This window comes from Diplotaxodon limnothrissa, linkage group LG10, assembly GCF_057381915.1.
Source record: "Diplotaxodon limnothrissa isolate DT_005_m linkage group LG10, D_limnothrissa_male_GT1.1, whole genome shotgun sequence".
NCBI lineage: Eukaryota > Metazoa > Chordata > Actinopteri > Cichliformes > Cichlidae > Diplotaxodon > Diplotaxodon limnothrissa.
Genome location: NC_140605.1, coordinates 6820966 through 6844211, shown reverse-complemented (window position 1 = coordinate 6844211; position 23246 = coordinate 6820966). Strand labels below are relative to the sequence as shown.

The 23246-nt window shown below is 39.9% G+C and overlaps 1 protein-coding gene across 1 annotated transcript in view; it reads left to right on the top strand.

Moving 5' to 3' along the window:
• Positions 1 to 23246, top strand: part of bbx (BBX high mobility group box domain containing) — a 46605-nt gene that overhangs the window by 14146 nt on the left and 9213 nt on the right. The window contains exons 7-9 of the mRNA XM_085364297.1: positions 2231 to 2311; positions 3272 to 3337; positions 22386 to 23223. Of these exons, the coding sequence (XP_085220423.1) occupies positions 2231 to 2311; positions 3272 to 3337; positions 22386 to 23223 (985 nt within the window). The remainder of the gene's footprint in view (positions 1 to 2230; positions 2312 to 3271; positions 3338 to 22385; positions 23224 to 23246) is intronic.

Sequence of the window (23246 nt, the reverse complement as noted above, 5' to 3'; positions counted from 1 at the left end):
CAGCAGAGAGTTGCCCTAAGGAATTCATCCTGCTTCATCTTTCAGCAATCACATAATCAAGAAGTACTAGTGACGTGATTTTACAGCAGGGGTGGGGAGCTCCAGGCCTCAAGGACCGGTGTCCTGTAGGTTTTAGATGTCACCCTGGATCAACATGCCTGAATCAAACGATTAGTTCATTACCAGGCCTCTGGAGAACTTCAAGACATGTTGAGGAGGTAATTTAGCCATTTAAATCAACTGTGTTGGATCAAGGACACGTCTAAAACCTGCAGGACACCGGCCCTTACGGCCTGGAGTCCCCCCACCCATGTTTTACAGCCATACATGCACGTACCATAACTATTGCCACCACCATATTTGACAAATGATTTGGTATGTTGTGGTTTGGATCATGAGCTGGTTCTCTTTCTCTGTAGCCTTCCTGTTCTTGGCAATAACCAGTGGTTTGCCCCACTGTATTTATAATCATCACGGCGTCTCTTGGTTGTAGATTTTGACAATGATCACTCATTAAATGTTCTTGATTTGGCTAGATGTTATGAAGCTTTTTGGGGTTTTTTTTGTTTTGCTTTTGTTTCTGTTTTTTTTTTTTAACCAAGGAAAGAATTCTGCAATCATCCACTTTGTTTTCCGTAGTCTTTCAGACCTTGTTGTGTTGCTGACAGTGCATTCATTCTTTTTAAGTATGTACCAGATTGTTGATTTTGGATACTCCTTAAGCTTTTTCACTCTCTTTTTCACTGTCTATTTTGCTTCTTCAAGCTAGTGATGGCCTCCTTCACTTGCACTGACATATATTTGCGGTTCATATTTAAAAGTAGGGTAAAAAGCTCTAGAATATAAATTTAGCAGCCTAAATGAGCTTCAAATATTATATCTGCTTCATTTGTCATAAAATAACAAGGGAACAGCCCTCACTTGGCTATGAAACTGCTTGCCAGACAGTTGTCCAATTATTTCCAAGCTTCTGAGAATGTGGGCCTATTAAAAAATGACTAGAATTTGTAAACGGTTAATGCAAACTTTTTTAAAAGTTTAAAACTGAATTAGAACTGGAAATCTGCACTTCATCACATTTTCATTGTTTGGTTTAAATTTCACTGTGTGGTGTACAGCAAAACAACAAATAATGTCTTTCTCCAACAAATTATTGCCTTAATGCTGTGCTCCATTTACCAAAAGTCAAATGTCATAGCTGGCAGTGATGTCACTTCCAAGTTAAATGCGTTCCATTAGGAAAAGCAATAAAAGAGGATATCTTTGCTTTAAGCAAGGCAGAGACATTCATTTATCATTAGCAATAAAGCCCAAAGCCAGCCCAAAAACACTGCTTCAGCATTTTCATGGATAGGGTTGTCACAAATACACAACAGTAGTCATACAGATTTAAAAACGTTTCAGTTTTACGACTGATAATGTGAAGTGAGTGATGATGGGGGTTTTTCTTCCTTTCTTCCTTTTCTTTAAGTCAAATTTGAATTGAGGGGGCTTTGCACTCCGAAATGGAAGCTGAGATTTCTGACTTCCCACTTGAAATGTGAAGCAGTATAATTTTAGGTGCACTGTGATAATGCACAAGTTCTCCAGTAGAGGGCCTTCAATACTAATATTTTTTTCATTACCCCAAAGCCATAAAAGGCTGATGAGGTGTTGTTGTCACCCAGCATTGACACCTGGGATGTTGATACAAGTCGAGTACGAGGAATGGTATGATTTTCAAATTGTTACCATGTACCATGTATATCCGATTGAAAATCATACCATTCCTTGTTGTATTGACAACCTAGGTGTCCATGCTGCGTGTGTGTGTGTGTGTATATTTGAAAGCACCTGACCCAGTCAGTGAAGGAAACCATTTACTGAATTTAATTTAAATATCTAGTTAATATTATTTGCTTTGCTGATTTATATTATTAATAGAAAAGGAAGTCAACAAATAGTAATGTACATACTAATATAGATTAAGTTGCATGTGGCGAATAAACTTTGTACTTGAACTTGAACTAAGTTGCATAGCAGTTTATACATTAGTCAAAAAATAAAACTTACTTTACCAACTCGGGTACTGGCATATTAGTGTTGCTCACATATAATTGCATCATTGATTAGTTTTAAATTTATCTGATTAAAACGACAACTGTCTCGGGTTTGAGTTTTCGAAAAGTCATTTAATGCTGATGTGTTATTTAGTTTTATGTGTTTTTTACCCTCTTTATTTGATGCACAGATGTTTTCTGGGACAATACCAAACAGAGTGCCTGACATTTCTGAAAACAGGGTCCAGTCAGCCCTTTCACCAGTGGCTGAGGTAGGCTGAAATTTTAGTTCATGAAAGAGGTACCTATCATCATAACTAAGTCATTAGATGTGGGAGGAGTTACTCCAAAACACAAGAAAGTGCTCTGCATGGCCTAGAACTCAAAACCAGCCAGCAATACCACTGATTAATCACACAACTGAAAAATTTTAGGTCATCATTTTTCCAGAGATTACGATAATGTGAAAAAAATGAAAACATGTAGCACTTTTATTTTGCAGTGCTTCTTGTGTCATGGCAGGAGTCCTGACAGTGTTGCCACATGTCAATTCATCAAACGCATTTGGCTTTTTGAGAAATTGCCCCCAGTATTTACATAATTAATTACTTGTGATTAATTCCAAAAAACAAATGTATGTTTTTTTTATTGCCCTAGACTCAAAGTCTGGACACAGATTACATGCTTTGGTCTCATGCTTATGCTTGAAAACCCTTCAATGTAGCTGAATTAACCTCCAAAGACCCGAACTCTTTCATGGCATGCCTTTTTAATTTCTCTTTGCTATTTGGGCTTTATACTGTTGATAGAACACTATAAAGTCACAATTGAATAATGATGTGCAAAACTCTTTATTTGGTGTCTGAACACAGCTGAATTTTTCCTGAGTATAAAAACAAAATGAGAAACAACAATTGTGCCCCTTTGAGCAATATGGCTCATTTGAAAGCAATTTGAAAGAGCAAAATGTAGTATTGTGGTCTAGACAACCCAAAATGTGATGTGCCCATATGTGGGTGCCAGGCCCTACGACATTAAAACAATTCTGCAAAGAAGAGTAAACCAAACTGGTGATAACTGAGCATTCTCACCAGCAATGCTTGTTATTTCGAATGCTCTAGGTTTACTGTCAACACAGTTGTATTTGTTATTCGTAGTTGTTGTTGCTGAATATTAATGGTATCAGCAGAAAGCTGAACTGTGTGATCACACTTGTTACTGTGTGTTCACAGTCATCGCTGTCTGCAGCACCTGAAGGAAAGTTATGCAGACAGTCTGCTCTCTTCCAGCTTGCTGAGGTAAGAATTTTCATAGTATAATTGAGCAACCAAACTGGACTTCGTTTGAAAACTGAAATACAGATGCAGCCAATTTTAATTGCCGTTCCCAGCTGACTGACAGAAAACTCTCAGTCAGTTCCTATCCAGTTATCAATTGCTAGGAATCTCTCCTTCTCCTGTGATGTTTCTGCTTCTGAATAGGAACACCTCTATTATTCATTTGCTGTGTTACCAAGAGGTGGCAGTTTCTTCACAAAAACCTTGACTTGTAAAGCTTTAAACTGTCTTGATAGCTTTCATGCTAAAATATTTCGACCTACACTTATTAAAAATTACATTTTACTAATATAAAATAGATGACTTGAATTTTTTAAGACATTAAGATTTATTAAGAGTAAACGATGCACTGCAAAACAACAAAACCATTCGCAGTAAATATCCTTCCATCCATTTCAATCTAATCAATAATTAGATAACATTTAATAGAAAGTTAAATAAAGAAAAAATATTTTTGCACACAAATATCCTTGTGCTATAGATTCAAAAGCAAATGTAGTTTGTGTTTTTGACTGGTAGAATTTAATTTTTCATTTATTGTTTCCTATGTTGTATCTGTTCAGATTTCTTTTTGAACAGGTACAACAGGAAGTGTGATCTACATATCCATCTACATCCATTTTCATATTATTTCCCTCTGTGTGTGTGTGTGTGTGTGTGTGTGTGTGTGTGTGTGTGTGTATTAGGGGTGGGCTATGAGGTGCCGTAAGGGACATTATTACTGAAACGCTCTCACACACACAACTGAAACGCTCTCACACACACTACTGAAATTTTAGCTCTCACACACACTACTGAAACGCTCTCACACACACTACTGAAATTTTAGCTCTCACACACACTACTGAAATTTTAGCTCTCACACACACTACTGAAACGCTCTCACACACACTACTGAAACGCTCTCACACACACTACTGAAATTTTAGCTCTCACACACACAACTGAAACGCTCTCACACACACAACTGAAACGCTCTCACACACACTACTGAAACGCTCTCACACACACTACTGAAACGCTCTCACACACACTACTGAAACGCTCTCACACACACTACTGAAATTTTAGCTCTCACACACACAACTGAAACGCTCTCACACACACTACTGAAACGCTCTCACACACACTACTGAAACGCTCTCACACACACTACTGAAACGCTCTCACACACACTACTGAAATTTTAGCTCTCACACACACTACTGAAACGCTCTCACACACACTACTGAAATTTTAGCTCTCACACACACTACTGAAACGCTCTCACACACACTACTGAAACGCTCTCACACACACAACTGAAATTTTAGCTCTCACACACACAACTGAAACGCTCTCACACACACTACTGAAATTTTAGCTCTCACACACACTACTGAAACGCTCTCACACACACTACTGAAACGCTCTCACACACACTACTGAAATTTTAGCTCTCACACACACAACTGAAACGCTCTCACACACACAACTGAAACGCTCTCACACACACTACTGAAACGCTCTCACACACACTACTGAAACGCTCTCACACACACTACTGAAATTTTAGCTCTCACACACACAACTGAAACGCTCTCACACACACTACTGAAACGCTCTCACACACACTACTGAAACGCTCTCACACACACAACTGAAATTTTAGCTCTCACACACACAACTGAAACGCTCTCACACACACTACTGAAAAACCAAGGCATTTCAGTTGAACAGGAAGGCATTTCAGTTAAACAGGAAGGCATTTCAGTTGAACAGGAAGGCATTTCAGTTAAACAGGAAGGTGTTTCAGTTGAACAGGAAGGCATTTCAGTTGAACAGGAAGGCATTTCAGTTAAACAGGAAGGCGTTTCAGTTGAACAGGAAGGCATTTCAGTTAAACAGGAAGTTAATTCTTGACAAGGAAACTGAAGGAAAAAGTGTTAGATTTCAAACAAACCACTACACAGATGTCTACTCAGCAACCTGTTAGTTAGGGGTGGGTTTTTATAATCGATTTATTGATTAAAATCGATTCTGGCTTGGATAACGTGAAATCGATTCATTAAAATCCTGAATCGATTTTTTAATATAAATTTATTTTACCCGAAATGCCAGAATCTCTGGTGAAACCTCACAAAATTTCAACAACCACCAAACAGCTAAGACAGTAAATGAGAGCAGGTACACGGCTTCTGCACAAAGACGTAAACACACAGCGCGGACCCGCGGATCAGAATCAGTGAGATGTCGCCTTTCTCACCCGACAGCATGGACACGGTCGGGGCTGAAAGCCGACAGCTCGCTGACTCTGATCTGTCGGCATGTCCGCGCTTTGTTTTCACGCCGTTTTTGCGCCAATTCTAAAGCTGTTAGTTTTATCTCTCTCCAAACAATATTGACTGAACCAGCAGCAAAAGAAGATCCAAACTGCGCTTCACATAAACATCGTCATGAATTCCCTCACTGTTTTGCTTCCACCACGATAAAATCGCACGTCATGCACAGCCCTCTCTCTCTCTTTCTCTCTCTCTGTACTTCAAGAACAGTTTCCCGTCTAAAAATCTGTTTTCTGTATTATTCGCTTGCTTGTTATGCACAAGTCTACTGTTCTTTACAGCGCAGTCGGCCGCTGTTTTTTTTTTTTTTTCATTTTACATACTTCCGAAAAGAAAACCTAATTTCTGCCGTTCAATACTGAATAAATTTAAACTTTTTAAAATTATGCAAAATGCAAAACGTTAGCCGTGTCTCTAATAAAACCGCTGTAACGTCAGAGGTAACGTTCATATGTTAATGGTTTTCTTTCGTTTTTGATGTACTGCAGAATATTTTTTATAAAATCCCAGGCCAGGAAAACCACCTTCATGTTTTTATGTGCTTTATCTTCAGCTACTTTGACACAAAGGCATCTGCTGTGATGCTCACACCTTTGATAAAGTCTTGCGTGTGTCAGCTTCCTTTTTTTAAATACAAAAATATGTAAATGTACTGATCTGAATTATAATATTTCTGACTGTCAAAATTCCCCATAATCAAATCGAATTGAATTGAATCGAATCGTGGAACAAATCGATTCTGGACCTTAGTGAGACAGCTGCATTACTTAACAATATATTAGCCTCAGCATAAGTCAAAATTTAGAATAGCGGGAGACGTGCATTATCCTGGTTATTTTTTTGGCATATGTGCTTTTTGTCTTTTTTTTAGCAAAGAAAAATATCTTAAAATCATCAATAAAACCAGGGAGAGAAGGCTTAGCGTTCCTCCATTTAGCACAATGGATATGATATTTACTCAAAAGTATTGTTAAGATATTCATTGTGTGTACTCATGTTGTACAGTGCATTATGGTTACTGTGGTTTAACAGAGACAGTATTTTAGTTGCCACCACAAGGAGGCACTGTTTCATTGTAAGAGCACGGATGCCCCTAAGATGCCCCTAAGATCACGCCCCTAAGAAAAAAAAAAAGTATACCACAACGAAAATGGCACCCATGAGAAAAGTTTTGCCGCATGTTGATGAGGAATAAAGTTCCCAAAAATATTAAGGACATTTTTGCCTCCGTCGTCATTTTCCTTCGAGTTGATCGCTGTCGATGCTGCAATACTCAACAAGTATGATGATGTTAATAATGTCTGAGACATCCAATGCTAGATGATCCATATAAAAAAAATTATGATGTAATTCAAACAGTGGCACATCATTAATATTTAGGGAAATCCAATTTTTTAAGTTGCACCAAATACATTGTGTGATAGGGCATAGGAAAAAAAAAGATGTTCTAGGGTTTCATTTTCATCAGTACAAAAAGAACACTGATCCACCTCAAAGCCAAATCTCTTTTTTTAGAAATTCTGCCACAGTATTAGTTTTGTTTAAAGTGTGTTTCTTTAACTTTAGGTAGAATAGGCTATTTCATAATTTTTTAGTATGCTTTATCCAGTGTATATGAAATAACTAAATTAGAACCATGCCATGTAACCATTCTGTTGTAACTATGAAATATTTTGTCTTTGAAGAAACTACTAACAAATTTCTTATTGCATTTTTATCAAACAGCTGACATTGCCCTAGCAATAAATTTGGGAGCACTGATGAGAAATTATTGTATATCATAAAGTTTTTAATCAAATGAAGCAGAGGCAGTGGGACCAGTTCACAAAATTTGTTATATTCTCTTTGAGAACAGTTTAGACAATATTTTTCTGAAAAGTCTGTGTAACTTAGAATGACACCGTTATCATCCAACAAATCTGTTATGAATATAATATTTTTGTTCAAACCAGTCACTCTTGAAAATTGATTTTTGATTAAGTGTTATTACCCTATTATTCCATAAGGTTGAATTATGGGGAGAAGTTGTGGGTAAATCTCATTTTCCCAAAAATGCAACGTCTGTTTTGGAAAGTTTGATATCTTTATGGGGATTTTATTTGCCGCAAAATCACATTTCAAAATAAAGTCTAATCCTGTATACTATTTTATTAAACAAGAATCATGGGATGTGGAGCTAAGTAGAGTCTGGCTGTGACAGACAAGATTTTAACCATTTAATTCTAAGGGTGCCAACCATAAATTCCAATTCTGGAGTTTTGATACCACCTTTATTGTATCCCTTCACAAGTTGAGATCTTTCTATGTAATGGGTTTTATTCCTCCACAAAAATTCGAACACATTTCTATTTATGGTTTTCATGGTATTTATCGTTTTTTTATTTTTTATATTGTTTACGTGGCGCAAAAAAGGTTGGGGACTGCTGTACTAGCAGGTTGCTGAGTAGAAATCCTTGTAGTGTTTTGAAATATACCACTTTTTCCATCAGTTTCCTTGTCAGGAAACAACTTCCTGTTCAGCAGAAATGCCTCTGGTTTCAGTGGTGTGTGTGAGAGCGTTTCAGTAGTGTGTGTGAGAGCGTTTCAGTAGTGTGTGTGAAAGCGTTTCAGTTGTGTGTGTGAGAGCTAAAATTTCAGTAGTGTGTGTGAGAGCGTTTCAGTAGTGTGTGTGAGAGCGTTTCAGTAGTGTGTGTGAGAGCTAAAATTTCAGTAGTGTGTGTGAGAGCGTTTCAGTTGTGTGTGTGAGAGCGTTTCAGTAATAATGTCCCTTACGGCACCTCATAGTGGGCGATATAAACGATATACGATAGAAACTATATAAATTTGGCCAACGATAGAGATTTTGACTATATCGCTCTATCGCGATAGCGCATGTTGATGATGTCATCAAGCTGCGCCTGTTTTGGTCGAAAGCATCACAGCGGCTAAAACCATTATCATCTGCAAATTATGCCGGGCGACAGTCATAGCAAAGAGATGAAGCACTTTTGAAATATGGGGAAAGCCAAAAACTGCGCTTCCTACACTTCCGTAACATTGATTCATTAATGTTGATTTCTCTTGCAGCTGTTCTACTCCCATGTTGTTGCAGTATATTAATGACTAACCTTGTATTGTGGATGAATAATCTCAGTTGTTCTCCTGACTGAAGTTTGCCCCGTGTATAGCATCCTGCTATGCGATTGCATTTGTCCCTAACCACCAGAATCCCTCACGTTAACTTTTATCGAGTGAAAAAAAAGTTGGCGTTCATCCTCCAGCTTCACTGTGCTAATGTTATGCTAACATAGCTGTGTGGTTAGCAATCACGTAGCACAACATTATATACCAGGTAGTCCAACTTCAGTAACCCTGCAAATGTCACTGCTGTTTAGTTGTCTGTCAGTCAGAACATGGTATGAAATGTTTAGGTGTAAACTAGCGAGCTAACTTCCTGTTAACTTCTAACTCCATTAAATTTAATAAATTCTGTTTTCATGGATGCATGGATGTAAAACTTAATTGTTACACCCGATAAAGCAGCAATGCTGATGATTTTATTAAAGATTAAAGAATTTAGACCGTTTTTAACTCTTAGTGTTCGCTTGACTTTGGGACCTGAAGTGGACAGAATTTTGGACCCAGATTACTCCGAGAAGCTCCTCACTACGGCAGCCATAATGCTGTGACAATCCATCAAGCAGTGCAGCTTACCAAAGTTGTACTAAAACATTTTTTAACAGATTTCTGCACTCCCAAATTGGTTTGAGGTCAGTAAGCACAACCAGAATTCATACATAAGGCACAATCTCAATTTTTGAGAAAATTAAAGGATTTTAAGTGTGCTTTATAGTGTGGAAAATACGTTATACATAAGAAAAGGATATATCGTGATATATATCGTTACCGCACATTCTTCAAATTATATCGCGATATGAATTTTAGGCCCTATTGCCCAGCCCTAGTGTGTGTGGGGCAACACACACACACACACACACACACACACACACACACACACACACACACACACATATATTTCCCCACTTGACCCTGTGGGCAGTCAATCCTTCAAGCTCGGGTCCTCTACCAGAGGCCTGGGAGCTTGAGAGTCCTGCACAGTATCTTAGCTGTTCCCAGGACTGCACTCTTCTGGACAGAGATCTCCGCTGTTGTTCCCGGGATCTGCTGGAGCCACTCGCCTAGCTTGGGAGTCACCGCACCTAGTGCTCCGATTACCACTGGGACCACCGTCACCTTCACCCTCCACATCCTCTCGAGCTCTTCTCTGAGCCCTTGGTATTTCTCTAGCTTCTCGTGTTCCTTCTTCCTGATGTTGCTGTCATTCGGAACCGCTACATCGATCACTACGGCCGTCTTCTCATGTTTGTCTACCACCACTATGTCCGGTTGGTTAGCCACCACCATTTTGTCCGTCTGTATCTGGAAGTCCCACAGAATCTTAGCTCGGTCATTCTCCATCACCCTTGGGGGCATCTCCCATTTTGACCTCGGGACTTCCAGGTTATACTCGGCACAGATGTTCCTGTACACTATGCCGGCCACTCGGTTATGGCATTCCATGTATGCCTTGCCTGCTAGCATCTTACACCCTGCTGTTATGTGCTGGATTGTCTCTGGGGCATCTTTACACAGCCTGCACCTGGGGTCTTGCCTGGTGTGATAGACCCCAGCCTCTATGGAGCTTGTAGTCAGAGCTTGTTCCTGTGCTGCCATGATTAGTGCTTCCGTGCTGTGTTTCAGTCCAGCTTTGTCCAGCCACTGGTAGGATTTCTGGATATCAGCCACCTTCTCTATTTGCTGGTGGTACATACCGTGCAGGGGCCCTTTCTTTCCATGATGGTTCCTCGCCTTCCTCCACTTTCTTGGGTTTCTGCTGCCTGAGGTATTCACTGAGCACTCGGTCAGTTGGGGCCATCTTCCCAATGTATTCGTGGATGTTCGTTGTCTCATCCTGGACTGTGGTGCTGACACTCACCAGTCCCCGGCCCCCTTCCTTCCGCTTAGCGTACAGCCTTAGGGTGCTGGACTTGGGGTGAAACCCTCCATGCATGGTAAGGAGCTTTCTTGTCTTGATGTCAGTAGCTTCTATCTCCTCCTTTGGCCAGCCTATTACCCCAGCAGGGTACCTGATCACGGGCAGGGCGTAGGTGTTGATAGCCCGGATCTTGTTCTTACCGTTCAGCTGACTCCTCAGGACTTGCCTGACCCTCTGCAGGTACTTGGTGGTTGCAGCTTTCCTAGCGGCCTCTTCATGGTTCCCATTCGCATGCGGGATCCCCAGGTACTTGTAACTGTCCTCCATGTATGTATGTATGTATGTATGTGTGTATATATATATATATATATATATATATATATATATATATATATATATATATATATATGTGTGTGTGTATTAGGGGTGCAACGATACACAAAATTCACGGTTCGGTTCGATACTTTGGTGTCATGGTTCGATATTTTTTCGATACAAAAAAAATGTTCATGCCTTTTTAATTTGTCATTTATTAAAATTATAAATATATATTTTAACTCAAAAGTACAGTTTTTAAATTTAAGCCTAACCCTTGTGCGTGTTTTTTATTTTGACAGCGAATGCGCACCTGCGGACCACTTATGTGCAGCCCTGGTTATTTAGCTCGTCATATTGCAGCCACAGAAATTCTTTTGTCCATGAAACCATAAAGCTGCACTTTCTTTTTGCCTTATAGTCTGATTTGTCATAACTTCTCCGTTTTGTGGTAAGCTTTTCTTTGGCTGTCACTTCTTCACCCTGACCTGTCTTATTTGGCTCAGAAGAAATGAAATATATATCCTCCTGCTTTTACACACGCACTCACATAAGCTCAGCGATTCTCTGCGCGATCAACCTCTCACATGTTTAAGCTTGCTGCGGGAGATTTCACTTGTCATGTTTGCATAGGGGCAGCACGGTGGCACAGTGGTTAGCACTGTTGCCTCACAGCAAGAAGGTCCTGAGTTCAATTCCACCATCAGGCCGGGGTCTTTCTGTGTGGAGTTTGCATGTTCTCCCCGTGTTTGCGTGGGTTCTCTCCAGGTACTCCGGCTTCCTCCCACCGTCCAAAGACATGCAGCTTGTAGGGATAGGTTAATTGGATAATCCAAATTGCCACTAGGTGTGAATGTGAGAGTGAATGTGAGTGTGAATGGTTGTCTGTCCCTGTGTGTTGGCCCTGCGACAGACTGGCGACCTGTCCAGGGTGTACCCCGCCCTTCGCCCTATGGCAGCTGGGATGGGCTCCGGCACCCCCCGCGACCCTGAAAAGGATAAGCGGAAGCGAATGGATGGATGGATGGATGTTTGCATAGTAAGCTAACGATTAATAAGACGATGTCAGAGGAATTGGTGCACAAATTTTCATCACTCACAGATCAGTGCTGTCGCTCTCTATACACAGTTCGCGCGATTGCAAAGTGAAAGCAAAAAAACAAGCGCAAATTCAAACGCGATTTCAATATGTCACATATTAACAGTGGCTCACCGATGCCAATGACATAATTACCCAGCTACATTTCTGAAAGAATGCAAAAGCATTGACATATATTTTTCCTACAATAGCCCGACGGGCAGGGAAGAGATAGATTTTGGTAGCCCGACTGAAAAAAATCGCTAGCTCCAGGACGTCGGGCTAGCGATATTGCAAGCCCTGTATTTGATTGAGGAATCACTCATCTTTGGAAAAGAGAGTTTATTACAGAGAAATGTCTCTTTCCAAAATAAAAGCTATACTATCCGCTTCTTCTGGGCTATATTCTCAGCAGCATAAGGAGAATCATGTGCTAACAGCTGTCTAAATGACTCGGCTAAAGTTAGTAGCATGCTTGTTGTTTTGGTCTTTGCACTAGGATGATGTCTGCGTAAATGTGCAGTCATATTCGTTGTGTTCCCACTAGTGATTTCAGGTTAATCTCGTTGAAATGACCTTAACGCCACAACACTGCAAATCTCCGTTAACGAGCTACCGCCGATCGCCCCGTGCATGGGGCTAGACGGCCAACACGTTAACGAGCTAACTGCTCTAACACACTAGCTCTCACCCATGTAATTGAGCATTGCACGGCACATCCAACATACTGTTTTACTTTAGTCCATGACTCGCTTACCTTCAGGGTCATACGTCACATGAAAACCAAAATAATTCCAAACGCCAGATCTGAATGGGGGAGGTCCATGTTGCAAGGAGAGCTTAACTTCTGTCTTGCTAGCTTGCCCTGAACTCTTCCTTCTGACGATGCTGTCTGTGTTGAGCGCTCAGTGGATCTGCGCTCGACAGTGCAGCCTAGGCGGAGTAGTCGAACGCAGATTCACTGAGCGCTCAACACAGACAGCATCGTCAGAAGGAAAGTTGATAAAATAAATTACAAATGTTGTATTGTTCGATACATATGCGTACCGAACCGAAAGCACTGTATCGAACGGTTCAATATCGATACGAATATCGTTGCACCCCTAATATATACACCCCTAGTTTTCCATACTATATATATATATATATATATATATATATATATATATATATATATTCGTATCGTGTGTGTGTGTGTGTGTATATATATATATATATATATATATATATATATATATATATATATATATATATATATATATATATATATATATAATATACAGGGCTCTAGAGTGCGACCAATTTGGTCGCAAATGCGACCAAATTTTTCAGTGGTGCGACTAAAAATAAATATTTGGTCGCACAGGTGCGACCAACTGTTCCGGTAACAAAAAAAAATCTCTGTAACTCTCCGTGTGGTCAACAACAGACACACATTATGCCCCTATCGTGGACTAAACCAATCAGAGATAGTCAGGGGCGGGACCTCTCTGATTGGCCGTGGTCCAGTTGAAAGTGCAGGTGGAAGAGAGAGGTGAGTAGCTTGAATAAAGCGATATCAATTCATTAACGGATTCCACACAAAGACCTAAACACGGAGCGGACCCAACACATCAGAATCAGCTTCGTCTTTCTCGGCTTTCTCACCCGACGGCCTGAACACGGACACGCTGTCGGAGCTTAGCGATTCTTCGGGTCCGCGCTGTGTTTACGTCTTTTTGCGCTGATTCTGAGCTGCAGGTTTTGCCTCTCTCCAACCAAAATTCACCGAGCCTGCAGCAAAAGAAGCAGCAAACTGCGCTTCACATTTGATCAATGTCGTCATGAATTCCCTCTGACTTTTGCTGTTTTGCTTCCACCACGATAAAAATCACACTTCCTGCACAGCTCTCTCTCTCTCTGTACTTCAGGAACAGTTTCCCGTCTCAAATCTGTTTTCTGCATTATTCATTCGCTTATTACCCACCAGTCTAGCGTTGTTTACAGCGCTTTTTCTTTTTTCACTTAAATGACCTCGGACAAGAAAGCCTAATTTCTGCTGTTCAATACTGAAGAAATTTAAATTTCTTAAAATTATGCAAAATTGCAGAATATTTTTAAGGTTATCTGCTATAAAAAGCCAGACCAGGAAAATCTCCTTCATGTTTTCCTGTGTTTTATTCTCAGTTACTTTCACACAAAGGCATCTGCTGTGATTTTCACAATTCTGATGAAGTCTCATGTGTATCAGTACTGATAAATGATCAGAATTATAATATTTCTGACTGTCTGAGGCTAAATTGAATCAAATCAGGACTTTGAGAACCGGAATTGAATGGATTATAGAAATCAGTGATGATACTCAGCCCTAGTGAGCAGCCTAGGCCTGAGAGAAGTGGATGTACTGTAGCTGTGGGTAATAAGAAAAGATGAAAAGAACTATTGATAACTTTTTTGTTAAGTTAAGGCCTGATCTGTCTGAAATTCATAGCCAGTGCTCTGACACGGTGCCATCAATATTTGAATGCTGAAAAAGCACATTATATGCTGCAGTAAATGCACTGCCCAAGTGTCCCCTCTCCCCACGGCCTTTCAGCAGCAGACAGCAGCAAACAGGTCGTCAGAGGAGGCCAAGATGATGATTAAGTTTTTAACATTTTCTACAATATTGACAAAGCACTTTAAGCACAAGTTTGTTAGTTAATAATTTAGAAATTAATATTGTCTGTATGGACTTCCCCCCCCAAAGAAAGTGCACATGTAAAACTGCGGTGTTAAGCGATGCGGTTGAAAAATTTGAGTGCGCCTAACTTTTGTGCCGGTACGCCTAAATTTTTAAAGTTAGGCGTACCGGTGCGCCCATGTCAAAAAGTTAGTCTAGAGCCCTGATATATATATATATACATATATATATATATATATATATATATATATATATATATATATATATATATATATATACATATATTAGTATGGAAAACTAGGATCATATATAAACTAGGATCATATATATGGAAAACTCATATATATATTTGGTGGTCTCAGGATCTCATCTCTGCTTTTCGCAGATGATGTGGTCCTGTTGGCTTCATCAGGAACAGTTGGCAGCAGAGTCTGAAGCAGTGGGAATAAGAATCAGCACCTCCAAATCTGAGGCCATGGTCCTCAGCCGGAAAAGGGTGGAGTGCCCATTTCGGGTAAGGGACGAGACCCTGCCCCAAGTGGACAAGTTTAAGTATCTCAGGGTCTTGTTCAGTACCCGGAATGGGAATAGTGAGCTGAGCGTAAAAGCGAAGCTCCCAATTCAGTGGTTCCCAATTGCGGTTTATTTCACACCTCAGACATTTAGTAAACAATTAAGCAAATACAAGTAAACTGCAATAAATTACAGGTAGTAATAAAATACCCTACTAACTCTTTTACGCTACGTCTACACCTACAGGGTATTTTTGAAAACACAGCTGTTTCTATGCGTTTGGGCCTTTCGTCCACACGTAAACGGCGTTTCGACTCACCAAACACGGAGATTTTTTTTCAAAACTCCTTTTTTGCGTTTACGTGTGGACGAGGAATACAGAAAGTGGTCATGTAACATCAAAGGTATGTGCCTTTTTTCACGTCACGCTGTGCGCCACGTTATTGTTTACATGAGATGAATTGCAAATAGAGATAAAATACTGTTACTGTTAATCTTACTATCTTCAGTTTTTACACGCTTACATATACACACGCAGTTACTGTCCCTCCATTTAGAAAGGCAGAGGCGTCACAGTGTAATTATTTTACGTGTAGTTGTTTTTTTCCTGTGTAATAATATTCAACATTGCTATGAATACATTATTCAAAAAATGCCTCTCTGTGCAAAATGGGTTCAAAAACATAAACAACTGTGGGATACTGTTTGTTCGTGATTTGGATGGGGGAATTAATCGTGGCATGATCAGCCTGATATTTGTATCCCACTGTAACTTTATTGTATAAAGAGCAAAATTTCAGGAGTAGTTATTCATTATAAGAAGTGTTTGTGAACTAAAAATCAAGAATGTGGGATTCTGTTTGTCCGTGATTTGGATGGGGGAATTAATCGTGGCATGATCAGCCTGATATTTGTATCCCACTGTAACTTTATTGTATAAAGAGCAAAATTTCAGGAGTAGTTATTCATTATAAGAAGTGTTTGTGAACTAAAAATCAAGAATGTGGGATTCTGTTTGTCCGTGATTTGGAGAGCCCAGCGCTGCTCCCGACGCAGGGAAAACCAATTCTGCAAGGGAGACCTACATTGGCACTTGTGCAGGTGAAGCCAAAGGGAAGATATGCTTCACCATATTTTCTAGTCTTTGGCTTGGAAGGAAGTTGGTTTGGAAACACATTTGGCGATGCTTCATATCCTGCTTTGCATTTGTGTGGAAGCCCCGTCAAAAACCTGTCCATTACGCTAGCAGTGTCCAAACGTTCGGCCATTCGGGAGGGGCTCAGAGTAGAGCCACTGCTCCTCCGCATCAAAAGGAGCCAGTTGAGGTGGTTCGAGCATCTGACAAGGGAGAATCCTTGTCAGATGGGCGCCCCCTGGGTGAGGTTTTCCGGGCATGTCTCACCGGGAGGAGGCCCCGGGGCAGACCCAGGACACACTGGAGAGATTATATCTCTTGGCTGGCCTGGGAACGCCTTGGTGTTCTCAGGCTTGGTGCAACTGTAAAAAGTTGATAATCAGCATTTATCAGTGCATTTGTTCACTGTTTATTGAAACAGTTAAGTTAGTAAACATTTTACTAATATCTACAAAAGTACTTACCAGAAACTGCTCTTGAATATTGTTTTTGCTAGTCTCTTTATGAACACTATTAGGATTTTTATATAAAGAAATATGTAAACTTAGCAAACTAAAATGAAAAGAATTTAAAGAAAATTGTACAAATATTTGATCAGTGACAACAGACAACAGATAGACAAGACCCTTTACATTTACACAAAATAATAGCAAAAACCTGAACCATTTGATTAAAAACAACAAATGAGACAGCCTGTCACATATTCCTCTCCTTTCCACTACACAGACTCAAGCTTACTCAGAGAACTTGTGATATTATCTAGATGAACTATTGCAGTCTGAACCCACAGTGAGTTGACTTCACAACTGTGCTTCACTGAGTGGCTATCTGGCAGCAACATAAGCACATTTTATATTTACTGACATTTTATAAAATGAAGTTTATTCAGCTGGCTAAGAAACACATTTTCCTTTTTCTTGGAAATGATGTGTGCTCTTTGTGATGATTTTCTTTTTTTATTGTAAAAGTTATGCGACTGAGGTCTATATCTTTCAGAACTTGTCTTTGATTGATTTCTTTAGCACTTTAGCAATCCAGTGACAGTTGTTAGTATTTCCGCTGCTTCCCAGCAAACAATAAATGGTGATAATTAATTTGTCAAAACTTATTTCCTGAATTATAAATACATAATGGTTTAAAAGAATGCCTATGTTGCTGCCATGGGGCAACTCGATTTAATGCAGTAACCTGAACTGTCCATCAAAGTGATTGACACATTAGGAGTTCACATTAGGAGCCTCGCTTTCTTTGGGCTTTGCCTCCAAGCAGTCAAAAGTCAGTTGATTAGAGCAAGCAGTATTTCTCTCAAAGAGCAAACCACAAGAGCGTGAAACTATAGCAGCACATGCACATGGCTGCTGAATTCTACCTGCACAGGCTGTTGAATTTATGCACGTTTTGCAATGAATACCTCGTCCATGAAATGGACACAGAAGACAACACAGCATCCGTACTGCTACCATCAGCATTTTACTGCAGATGTCATGACATCTTAGTTTTCTTAACAAAAAGAGGCGACTTTCCCCATTTTGTATAGTTAGACACCAGTCTAAGTTGTTATCTAGGTGTAAACCTAATATTTTGTTACTACCTCTACATCCACCCCATTAACATGCTGGGGAGGGGGCCTGAAACTTGGTAAATCTACTATTATTTACATTTCATTTGTCTTTAGAGATGTTCAGTATGAGGTAGTTTTTGTGACTGAATGTTGAATTAAGAAGAACAATTATTTGAGGGCTTTTATTTTGAAATTAAAAATCAGACCGATATGATACTGACTGAATACCACTATGAGCATGTACAGTGGCTTGCAAAAGTATTCTGTTCCCTTGAACTCTTCCACATTTTGTCACATTACAGCCACAAACATGAATCAATTTTATTGGAATTCCACGTGAAAGACCAATACAAAGTGGTGTACACGTGAGAAGTGGAACGATCATACATGATTCCAAACATTTTTTTACAAATAAATAACTGCAAAGTGGGGTGTGCGTAATTATTCAGCCCCCTGAATACCACCTTTTGCTGCAATTACAGCTGCCAGTCTTTTAGGGTATGTCTCTACCAGCTTTGCACATCTAGAGACTGAAATCCTTGCCCATTCTTCTTTGTAAAACAGCTCCAGCTCAGACAGATTAGATGGACAGCGTTTGTGAACGGCAGTTTTCAGATCTTGCCACAGATTCTCGATTGGATTTAGATCTGGACTTTGACTGGGCCATTCTAACACATGGATATGTTTTGTTTTAAACCATTCCATTGTTGCCCTGGCTTTATGTTTAGGGTCGTTGTCCTGCTGGAAGGTGAACCTCCGCCCCAGTCTCAAGTCTTTTGCAAACTCCAAGAGGTTTTCTTCCGAGATTGCCCTGTATTTGGCTCCATCCATCTTCCCATCAACTCTGACCAGCTTCCCTGTCCCTGCTGAAGAGAAGCACCCCCAGAGCATGATGCTGCCACCACCATATTTGACAGTGGGGATGGTGTGTTCAGAGTAGAGATGGCACGATACCACTTTTTTATGTCCGATACCGATATCATAAATTTGGATATCTGCCGATACCGATATGAATCCGATATAATGTTTTTTAATCAACAAAACTGTTTTTTTTAAAATATCTTGCTGCATTTTGTATAAGTTCATACTCAAGTTTAAAACAACAACTACACTAAAGCTATTCTGTTATACCTGTATGCAAAAAAAAAAAATTTCATAGTTCAGCAATACTGATCAATCTAATAAACTTAAACCTACACCATCCTCCCTATTCTGGTATTTTAAAGAGTACTTAGCGTAAATATTAAGCAACCTAACTAATAGGGTTCCAACTCCCAGCAACAACAAAAATAAATAAATAAAAAATAGGGAACCACCCCTCACACTCCACCTCATGATGCTTAATCAACGTAATCAACCTTAATTTGATGCAGTGTGGAAAAAAAAATGCACAGAAATCAATTATTTTTCAAGAAATATTAAATAGATTCAACATCTTTCTTCAACAAAATTGCAGACTGCACAGATGGTACCTTCCCAAAGGAAAAAGTACTATAGCTTACTAGGGTATATATATTAGACTTAATAGTCACTATATACAGTAATTGACTTCTATTCATTTTACATCAAATTAAAACTTTGGGTGTAAGATTCGGATAATTATTTATTAAAAGCTAGACATTTTAAATGAGAATAAGAAAGAAAAGTATGTCTTTGTGCCCCCTTTTCCCTGTTAATGCCCTATCGGCCCCCCTGGCTAAACTTTGCTAGATCCGCCCCTGCACAGTTACCAGCCGTCAGCTACGTAGAAAGAGATCCTCGAGTAGAAAGTAATAATAAATAAATTCTAACAACAGCTGATCAAGCTTAAACGTGCTGCTGTTGTTCAGCCGATGGTTTCCTCTTTCTGGTGCAAAGTGGGCCAAAAACAAACCAGAGAGACGGACTCGCGACAGAAAAGCCGATCAGCTGATCATTAAGCAGTTTCATGATTGAAGTAGCAGCCAGAAGAGGCAGTCGCTCCATATATCGTTTGGTAAGCTTAACGCAGGAATGCTTTACAAACATTCAGAGATGGACTTACAAACTTGCTTTACTTCTCTCGGGGATAACTTTGTCAGAGATGAAATGCCGGGTTGCTAGCGAAGCTCCACATGCTATCCAGAACACCGACAGGTCCCGCATGCCACAGCCGCTCTATCACGTGATGCATACTGCTCCGACGTGCTAACGTTCTGAGGTGAGTTACGGCGTGTTGCAAGTTTTGTGAGGTGCTTTCGTGATATTTAATGGATCGGATTACATTTTTTATTTTTCTCCGATATCCGATCCAGTAATTTAGGTCAGTATCGGACCGATGCCGATACGTAATATCGGATCGGTCCATCTCTAGTTCAGAGTGATGTGCAGCGTTTTGCATTTTGGCCAAAAAGTTCCATTTTGGTCTCATCTGACCAGAGCACCTTCTTCCACATGTTTGCTGTGTCCCCCACATGGCTTGTGGCAAACTGCAAACAGGACTTCTTATGGTTTTCTGTTAACAATGGCTTTCTTCTTGCCACTCTTCCATAAAGGCCAACTTTGTGCAGTGCACAACTAATAGTTGTCCTATGGACAGATTCCCCCACCTGGGCTGTAGATCTCTGCAGCTCATCCAGAGTCACCATGGGCCTTTTGGCTGCATTTCTGATCAGCGGCCTGTGAGTTTAGGTGGACGGCCTTGTCTTGGTACAGTTGTGCCATACTCCTTCCATTTCTGAATGATCGCTTGAACAGTGCTCCGTGGGATGGGATGGCTTGGGAAATCTTTTTGTAGCCTAACCCTGCTTTAAATTTCTCAATAACTTTACCCCTGACCTCAATAACTTTACCCCCTGACCCCTGGTGTGTTCTTTGGACTTCATGGTGTTGTTGCTCCCAATATTCTCTTAGACAACCTCTGAGGCCGTCACAGAGCAGCTGTATTTGTACTGACATTAGATTACACACAGGTGCACTCTATTTAGTCATTAGCACTCATCAGGCAATGTCTATGGGCAACTGACTGCCCTCAGACCAAAGGGGGCTGAATAATTACGCACACCCCACTTTGCAGTTATTTATTTGTAAAAAAATGTTTGGAATCATGTATGATTTTCGTTCCACTTCTCACGTGTACACCACTTTGTGTTGGTCTTTCACGTGGAATTCCAATAAAATTGATTCATGTTTGTGGCTGTAATGTGACAAAATGTGGAAAAGTTCAAGGGGGCCGAATACTTTTGTAAGCCACTGTATACTGTTAAAGTGATATTATTATGTAGAAGCTCCATTTCCTTTTAGTAACATTCAAAACTGACCTGACTTGATGGCAGAAATCCTCAAGATGTTTCACAATGCACTATATCTGAACAACCACTAAAACAAAAAGAGCAAAATAGTTTGGGAAATACAAAGAAGACTGTTTTTGTAACATATAATAATTAGTTATTTACAGTTAAACTTATATTTGAGTTTTTTATATGGAAACCTTTAGAGTTCAATAATATTTCTAATCTTTTATGTTAAGAAACATTAATACTTTCAGTTTATATTTGCTAAAAACATAAAAACAAAACTACACCGACAAACATGTATCTTCTTTTAGCTTTTCTCCTGTTACTATAATGATCATGGCATATATACATATACCTCTTTATACCATCTCACCTCCTTAATGGGTGTGCCAATCATTGCCATATATACAGCATTAATTAACATCTATATGGTTTTTTTTTATGGTAAATGGGCTGGTTTTTACACGCTGCTTTTCTACTTTACTTGAGCACTGAAAGCACTTTAAACAACATGTCACATTCACACAAACACATTTTTTTCTTTGCCTAAGTGCTTTCTGTCTAGCATTCAAACACATTCACTCTCAGATGGATACATTGGAGAGCAATTTGGGGTTCGGTCTCTTACTCAAGGATACTTTGGCATGCAGGCTGGGGCAGTCAGGGATTGAACCACCAACCTTCCAACCAGCTGTATTGTAAATGCTATTTCTTCTGATTTTCATATTCATCATCCATCTGCAAACACAATGTTATGTCCTCAGTTTGCATTTGTTACATGTGTCACTTTAAATGTACTTTGCCAGTACATAACATAACAGTCACCAAAATTTGTATCTGCAACAGAATTTGATCCAGTCACCACTAAATACGAAATGAAGAACTTGCAAAAGCATCACTGGCCTATATACACAAATAATTGTTTTAAAGACAGGTTGGGCATTATGATTCCATGACAATTATAGAAGACCTTAATACATTTAAATGCATGATAGCATGCAGTAAATAAAATGACTACATCACTGATGGGTAATTTTGGTACTGTCATTTTAAGGGGCTGTATCTTTAAATGTTAGACTTCATTGATAGGCATGAGGAATTGATAATATTTGAGAGGGAAAAACTGCTGTTGGTGGTATTTGAGTGAACTTTTGCCAGTCTTTGTCTTTGATTTAAGCTTTTCTGTTCCAAATAGATGTGTTTAGCATCTGAAGCTGGAAAAATGGACACAGTTGCATCTCAGCCAGAAGACAGCTCCTCCACAGACCCTCTCCAACAAACTGCTATCAAGCCAGAGGTCAAGGAGGAGAGAGCAGACACTGACCTCTCCCCTGCCTCTCCTCACAAAGCAGCACTCTTACCTTCGCTCTACTCTCTCACGTCTACCTCCACTAATGCCATTCTCCCACAATTCAGCAGCCAAAATGCACTTGTCAAAAAAAAAGGTAAGAAAAGAGACGTGGCAAAGTCAAATGACAATGATGAGAGCCGGTGTTCATCAAAGAAAGTTATAAAGAAGGCTAACCCTTCAGAAAGCCTGGACAGTGTATTCAGTACAATCGAGTCAGTGGCTAAAGGGGTCTGTTTGGACACAGAGGAAAAGTCCAAGAAGAAGGATGACAATTGTCTTAGTGGTGGGTTGCCCAAAAAGAAGAGTAAGCCGAAAATCAAGAGCTTTGTCAAAGATGAAGAGGAGATGGATGACAGCAGTGGGCAGAGTGGACAGCACAGGTCCCCTGAGGTAGAAATGAAAGAAAAGTTGTCTGATATTGGCTCCAGGACAGAAGCAACAAACGTGGAAAGCACTGATTTCCAAGGACAGACAATAGAACCCCATAAGTCCTCTTGCAATCATTCACTTGTTAATCTTGAAGAGCACGACAAAGGAAAGGAAAGGTCAAGCGATGCAACTTGTGAGTCTAACACTGAAAATCGTGGGTCCAGGAAATCAGAGCGAACCTGTAAAGGCGCCTTATATAAAACTCTGGTCTCTGAGGGAATGCTGACTTCACTGAGAGCCAATATTGACCGAGGTATCTATTTTGATTCAAGAACG